Consider the following 8,279-nt stretch of genomic DNA (forward strand, 5'->3'; position numbering starts at 1 on the left):
ATGCTACACTCAATGTACAAAATTATTTCTATATATTGGGCTATATTTTCAATATAACATATATGAATGAATAGATATTCTAATATTTTCTTCCTGTATGCCAATATGCAATAAATTTTACTGAAAATATTTGGAGTTCACTAACATAGACAATGGCAGATGAAAGAAGACTGGTTTGACACAGCCTTATTCCTTGAGTACTTATTTGCAGGAAAATGTAATATGTGAATCTGCCATTACATTGAGTAGGTTTAAGAAAGCACCTTTGCCCAATCTTGCCTTTACTGCTCTGTTTTCCCTGGAGGTTCACTTTTACTTAACTGGATATCCCAGTTAAACTCTGGAGAGTTTGTTTACTGTTCACTCTTCCCTGAGGTAACAGAAGACACGTTACAGGATAAGTGAGATAATTTTGTTGCCAGAAGAAGGATATGCAGGTAGGATTAATGATGTAACAAAATGAACTAAGAGTGACACAGCTGAAAATATTCCATGGTTTGATGGATAATATGTGAACATAATATAAACATGCAAAAGTTACCTTTGTTATCCATATTTTAACTTTTAAAAAGTGCTAACAGGAAATCTGCTTTGAAAAAAAAAGAAATGCGTTTCGTAAGAGAGGGTAAGAGGATAACAAGAATTGGCCACAATTTCATAGCATCTGTGGTCTAATGCAAAACATGCAGGCCGCCATTGATGTGGTACAACCAAGTTAAAAGTAGCCCCAACTAAACTGTATGGAAAAGAAGGAAATAGAAACACGAGAACCACTGTTGGTTTCATCTGTGTTTGGCATTGTCACATGGAGGTTAGTAAAAATTTAGTGGTTTATCGTAAAGGCCATCATTAATGAGGGGCAGCTTTAAGTGAGTGAAATCCTAAACGTCTATTATTGAGCATCATTAGGAAGGAAGCTGTGGAAGTATTCGGATGCTAATATTGACTAACAAAGCATTCCTGCAAGAAACCTTTGCCATTGTGAGAATGCTTCAAGATGGATGGATTATAACTCCTAGAATTCTATAGTTAGCGTGGCCATTATCATTTATTCTGGGACTTGAGATGTATAATCCAGACCAAAGATGGCTGCTATAGGTCCCTGCCTAGAGAATAGGACACTGTTTAGGTGGCGTGTTTTGCTTTTGAGCAATCACCTGAAGAAGACAACGAGAGGGAACAAAAGCAGCAGCATTCTATTCACTGTAGGCAACAAAAGCTCATTGGTTTCATAGTGTCCCCTTGGCTGTGGAGATCTTTTTCTATTCCCCTGTAAGCAGGTAGGCTCTAGTCATAATTTCAGAGGGCTTTGAAGTTTTCATTAATGTGTAGCAAACTCTGATTGTGACTTTCCCTTCCCTTCTTTCTGTAACATGCAAAACTTTTGTTTTATCCTAAGCATCCATGCAATTACCATATCTGTGCCTTAGAACAATAGCTTTCTTCTTTCTGGATTACTTTTATACTATTTCTCTTTAATATCATGATGCTTTCTAACTTTATGTTATAAAATGAGCAGCTAGCAATCTGAACCCATTTAATAAAAAATATTACCAGTGAAATATTACCAGAAATCAAGAAGAAGTATTTAACATATTTTCTGTTTTTGAAATGAATGTGTCTCTGTGTCAATAAACAAGTATGGAATTAGTAGCTGAGAATTCCAAGGGCTCGTGTGCAAAACCAACTTCTAAACCTGGCATAGCATAACAATTGAAAGTATTCCCAGCTCCTATGAGACCAAAGTGAATATTTTTTATTTAGAGCTGCATATGGTAACTAATACAGTGCATCTGCTTCAGTATTAGTTCACACAAAAACATTGGTGATAGTATTACAAGTGGGATAGCAATCTCAGCCTAGATTATGAAAAGCAAGAAACTAAGGCCATCATTTGAACCTTGTAAACACTTTGAAAGGGAAACTATTCAGACTTGTTCTCATGAATCAACCATCTCTGTTTACTTACAAACAGAATCCCAAAGTTGTGATGAGCTTTAGGGTGTGACTATTCCTGGCAATTATCAGGTCACAGAGTGCTTGTAATGAATACCAATCCTTACTCATTTCTGTAGGTTTTAGATAAAAAGGTCAGGCCACTGTTTACATTATATATCATGTGAAATGAGGGCAGCAGCCAGACAGGGACTTTTTTTTTTTTTTTGTAATTGCTACCACTTATTTATTGACTGGAATAATGTCTGCCTTCTCCCTACCAAATAATGAGCCATATGAAAAACTTGGACCTGGTAGAAAATAAAACCTTAAAGCTTCTGGAAATCATTTTATAAAATGTTCAAAGCTGAAAATACATTCCTGTACCCTTTGATCTGTTCTCATTCAATTTTGGGATATTAGAGTGAAGATTGTTCAGGAGTTGAGTTGTCATCAATTGAAACCTGTTAACTAATATAATTGGTCGCTTTAACAGCATAGCTTTTGCAGACAATAGAGTGTAAAGAGGGAACAATTATTGTAGTCTTCCAGTCATCAGCCATGAATGCAGTCTTCACAGCTACATTTAGCAACTTGCGCAGCCACTCCATAAGTAAATCACAACCATATTTTAAGATTTCTCCAGTTACACAATCTACATTAGCATCCTTACTATTTTTTCAGTACTCTCACAGCGTTTATTATTTTCTTTGGATCAGTTTTTTTCTTGGACACAAACTCTTCGACATTGTTGTTGTTAGTTGCGAAGTCGTGTCCGACCCATCGCGACCCCATGGACAACGTTCCTCCAGGCCTTCCTATCGTCTACCATCTTCTGGAGTCCATTTAAGCTCACGCCTACTGCTTCAGTGACTCCATCCAGCCACCTCATTCTCTGTCGTCCCCTTCTTCTATTGCCATCAATCTTTCCCAGCATTAGGCTCTTCTCCAGTGAGTCCTTGCTTCTCATTAGGTGGCCAAAGTACTTGAGTTTCAACTTCAGGATCTGGCCTTCTAAAGAGCAGTCAGGGTTGATCTCCTCTAGGACTGACTGGTTTGATCGCCTTGCAGTCCAGGGGACTCGCAGGAGTCTTCTCCAGCACCATAGTTCAAAGCCGACAATTCTTTTGCACTCAGCCTTTCTTACAGTCCAACTTTCACAGCCATACATTGCAACTGGGAAAACCATGGCCTTGACTATACGTACTTTTGTTGGCAGGGTGATGTCTCTGCTTTTTAGTATGCTGTCTACATTTGTCATAGCTTTCCTCCCCAGGAGCAAGCGTCTTTTAATTTCTTGGCTGCAGTCCCTATCTGCGGTGATCTTGGAGCCCAGGAAAATAAAATCTGTCACTACCTCCATTTCTTCCCCATCTATTTGCCAGGAATTGAGAGGGCCGGATGCCATCATCTTGGTTTTCTTAATGTTGAGTTTCAAGCCAACTTTTGCACTCTCCTTCTTCACCCGCATCAAGAGGCTCTTTAGTTCCTCTTCACTTTCTACCATTAGAGTGGTATCATCTGCATATCTTAGGTTGTTGATATTACTCTTCAACATATTCCTATACAAATCTCTGAAACACCCTTCCAGCATTCCCTCATGACTGTTTCATCATCAGGAATCAATTTCATCAGTTTTGTTTTTAATTCCATTCATTTCTACTGGTGATTTTTATTTAACCATCTTCGCTCAATTTTTTATTTTCATCAAAATCTCTCAGTTTTTTTCTCTATCTCTTTCAGCCATAATCCTCCAAGGAACAGGCCTTTCTTGTTCTGTTTGACAAGTTTATTTTTAATGATCTTTTTCTACATACGTACCATACAATACCTTTTCTTTTTCCATCACTTATTGTCTAATATGCATTTTTGAATATTTCTCATATTTCCTGCTGGAAGTCTAATATGTCTTTAATACTTTTTCATTCAAGACACATACTTTTTTCTTGCAGTTTTCTAATTTCCTCTACTTTCCTTTTATTTCCATTTTTCCCTCTTCACGCTACCAAAAATTAAAAATGATTCAGAAATTTTTATCACCCTTGAATTCTTTACAGTCATTCATCATAAATAATCATTTCAACAATCACGTTTTTAGATTTATATTCATTCTTTTGCAAATAGACTTAAGCTAAAACCAAATCTTCAAGCAAACAAAACTACAGTGCACAACATACTCATCAAGCAATTATCATTGATTGAGTGTTGCAGTTTTGCCCAGAACTCATCCCTCATTCTCACATACTGTTCTTTAGAATGTCATGTGCAGCAATCCTAACCTAAGAGTTTCTATTTCCATATACAAAATGTGTATCTGTGTGTTTGTGTTACCCTATTTTCTACAGCAGACTACACAAAATCAGAAGATTTCTGGCATAAGCATTATCACTTTTTTTCAAAATTAAACTCACACAGTCACTTTCTGACCGTATTGATCAACTTCTCAGTTAAATTGGATCTGTTAAATCCTTTCTCTTAGTTTGACAGGCAGGCAGTTTTGGCCAGCATATTCTGGATATGTATCTTAATCAATATACCTGAGTGCTTTTCTTTGTTAAAAGAAGGAAACCTCTCAGCCAATCATTAGAAGGAACCTGGAACACTTTCTTTCATGCCTTATCCCATATCATGTCAAGGAACGTCCACTGCTGGTACTACTCCCTGCAGATCTTACCAGAAGTTCCATCATTTTCCATGATCAGAACCATTTTGGGGTTTCAAGTATCCTTTACAAAAAGAGATCAGTCATTCTGGCAGCAGCTGCTATTTCCCCTGAGCAGATCTGACTCAGTGGAGTTAAGCAGTGTTCAAAATTACTGGAAGTCTAACCAGCTGCTCAAGAGAGAGGAGGCTGTCTAGTGAAATATCTGTGGCATATCTGTGAGGTAAAATATATGTCACACCTGCCCTTGACAGGTTTGCAGAGGACTAAAAACGTAAAAAAAAAACCTTAATAAAGTGGGAGGGTGCTGTTTTACAAATTCATAGTTACATATTTGGACTGTTTTTGACATGAAGGTTGATTGCTTAATGACAGGACTACTGAAGACCAAAGAAGAACTAAGGGAGAGATATAGATCAAGAGAAAAATGCATAGTTAACTCAGGTTCACATTAGAGAGCTAAACTCTTTGTCACATCACTTGTTTTCTGTGGGGATTTAGATGGTTTTGATCTATTTTAATTTTATGGAGTTTTATATCTGTGGTATGGAGTTTTATGCTGTGCCATCTAAAATCGATTTGTACCATTCTTGGTTAAATTGTATTTTAATTCTGCAGCATACTCAAGGTAGTAATACCATTGAAAAAAATAGTTAAATTTTATCTTTGTCTGATGCTTGTATCATACCACATCATTTTGGAATGTCCTGATTAAGGACCATTACCAAAGTCTGGAATTTTAAAGAAGAAGTAAGGTGTTGCTTCATCGAAAAACTTACTTTGATGGATGTACAGTTTAAATGGCATTGGAGATCCCAGTCACAAAAATCTCTGTGGGTTTGGATGGTCAGTGAATGACCGTGTTTAAAAAACATATATAGTATTCCATGCCATAATGTATCTTTTCTGTCACAGAGATAGAAGGTTGTGTATCTTCATAGGTTTTATAATTAGGGTTGCTGGAATTGCTGCTGTGAAAGTACCAGTTCTGATTGCCCAGCAGTAAATGTTAACAAATGGGTTAGAAGAAAGCAATACTTATCTCTATCAGCAAATTCCATGGTATGTTGACATTTTTGTCCTTCCTGATGACTGGAGGCAGCAAGAGATAGTTTGCAAGACTACAGAACAAGTTTATCACTTTCCAACACAGTGTTGTGTTCAGTTTTCAACTTTTGTAAACATTGCAAGCACAGACTGTAGTTAAGAAATGTGTTTCTATTGGAAGACCTTTCACCTTTCCCCCTACATTTCTCTATGGAAGACTGATCCTCCTTTTGTGCATTAATGTAAAGATTTTGTTGCTTCTTTCTTGTTTTGGAACATTCTTAAGTGTTAGCTTGGTTTTAATACACTGTTTTTCAGTTCATGACATGCAGAATAAAAAGCAGTTCCAAAGGCAGCAGCAGACTGCTAAAACACACAATGCCTGGTGTCTTAGAGGCCAAAGCCTAAAAAATTGAATGGGTCCAGACAAACATAATTTATAATAATGTTAGAGGAGAAGGAGAAGGAGAAGAAAGATTTCAGGCACGTATTCCCCTACAGCGTACCTAAAAGAGCATTTGGGAAGTTTTGCAGTTGTTATTTCTTCTCTTATCCATCAGAAGAGCCTTAAAAGATCTTAACATCCAAGCAGAGTGATATAGAAGAAGGCAGTCTTAAGATTCACTGATTCCCTTAGCACAGGACAATGGTGGCTGACATCATGTTGACTCTATCATGCATTGTATCATAACCTTGAATTTCATGTTACCTGCTGCACCCTATGATTCATATACTGAATAAATAACCACAGTGCAGCATCAGAATTACTCTCATAGAAATGTACTGAAAGTAACATGACAACCAGATCAAAAGCAACCAATAATAACTCATCTTTTAGAGGCATAAAACAGAAGTTTGTTCCTGGTCACGTTTGCAAAGCTTTATAAAAGGTTGAGAGGACATTATAAACTTATCTTCTGGCATGACTCCTATTATTGTACCGGTAGCAATTGTAATAGAAGCCTTTGGAGAGAATAATGGATTCCTAATCAAAATGTCATGGTCCGTTCTTGTCCCGACAATCCGAAGTTTAATCTTATAAACAAAGCGGATTGGAGAGAGAGTGCCAAGTTAATTAGAAAGCTGGTAACGAATTAGAGTAAACAGGTTTTTGGAGGCCAGGGTTGAGCTCTTATTGTTCTGACTGGTCTTTACTAAGAGACTTAAGCCCCTATGAGTACTTTGCTTATGTGTTTTAGATTGCAATCCCATTGACTTCCCTTGGGACATCTGAGACAGGGACAAGTGATGAAACAAGTATTACAATTCCGTACACATGTTTTAGGTACCTGAGGTCAAGATGCATGTACACAAGCCAAGGTTTGTGTCCATCGTCAGTTTATCATTGTGGTTTGTAAGGCAGCCTTTGGACTTCCCTCTTCTCAATGTCACACGGCTAGGTGTTAAGTAGCTGGAGAAGAAAAACCCTGTTTCTCAATTCTGCTCTCTCCTTTTTGTCTTTAGCATTTTAGCAACACATGGGATTCAGCTTTCTGTGGGAAGACGGAGGATCCGCTGACTTTCTCCGACCCAGCACGCAAATACATGGGTGCATTCTCAGCTCGAACGCTGGTCATGTAAAAGTCCGCCAACAAGCATTATGTTCTCTTTTCGAAACACTTAACAGTTGATTTGGAGTTACCATTCTTCTACATGGGAGAAAAACATTTTTGTATATTTGTTTGTTTGTTGTTATGGTACAGCATTTGGGAGCAGCACAAAGTGCATACATTCACAAAAGCATATATTAATCAGGTTGGAATTCGCCCAACTTAAAAGGGGAAATGGACAGATCAAAGTTCTCTTACACTGATGATGCTTTACTCTATTAAGTTATCAGGTATTGAATTTTATGCAGTTGTCAATAATGCAGATTTTAACAACACAGTGATTTTAAATGATTAAAAATGTTTGGGGGAGATCAAGTGCACAGTATTAATTCAGTGAAGAGTTGCTACCTGAGTTCCAGTGCCAATGGAAATGTTGTCTAGGTTTTTGTTGGGTTTTTTTTTCCTTTTTGAGAGCTGGCACTCAATCAGTAGCTTATGCTAAAATCATTGAACAAATGTCTTGGTCTGAAATACTGCAGGAAAAGCATTACTGCAAATGCTACTATGAAAGTTAAGGCAGGGCCATACCTTGTCTGTAAATGCTCACTTAACCTTTAATTATTTGAAGTACTGTTCTACTTAATGGAGATCTAGATAGCTTCTCCTTTTTTTATTAAGAAAAGCTTGCTTTTATTTTTTTTTACTACTGTATGAAGCATAGTTTTATGAAAACAAATTATATTTTTATTCAGTAATTTAATTTTGTAAATGCCAAATGGACTTTGGGTTGGGTTGTTTTTTTTAAATTTGTAACGTTCTTTGCTGTTGCAGACTTGCAGCAGGTAGATGGACTACTAAAGGACCATAAAGATTTATATAAAAAAAGAAAACCCTAGTCGGGGAGCAAGTAGCTATCTTGACTATGCACTAGCATTTCTCATTTTTGCAATATTGTTTTGATGCTCCCTCTTTTCTTGGACAAGCAATATTTTGAAACACTTCTTGAGAGCTTTTATGTGCCTACGTGCATGTATTTTCAAAGGTTTTGAAAACATAGAATGCAGATCTTTAGTATTTTGGGAAAA

At 37.0% G+C, this 8,279-nt stretch overlaps 1 protein-coding gene across 1 annotated transcript in view; it reads left to right on the forward strand.

Moving 5' to 3' along the window:
- MYB (MYB proto-oncogene, transcription factor) overlaps positions 1-7,912 on the forward strand; it is a 41,424-nt gene extending 33,512 nt beyond the window's left edge. The window contains exon 16 of the mRNA XM_015813829.1: positions 7,109-7,912. Coding sequence (XP_015669315.1) covers positions 7,109-7,225 — 117 coding nt within the window. The 3' untranslated portion in view covers positions 7,226-7,912. The remainder of the gene's footprint in view (positions 1-7,108) is intronic.
- The last annotated feature ends 367 nt before the right edge of the window (positions 7,913-8,279 follow it).

The sequence above is a fragment of the Protobothrops mucrosquamatus genome, unplaced genomic scaffold (genome assembly GCF_001527695.2).
Source record: "Protobothrops mucrosquamatus isolate PMUCROS unplaced genomic scaffold, P.Mucros_1.0 scaffold_75, whole genome shotgun sequence".
Taxonomy (NCBI): domain Eukaryota; kingdom Metazoa; phylum Chordata; class Lepidosauria; order Squamata; family Viperidae; genus Protobothrops; species Protobothrops mucrosquamatus.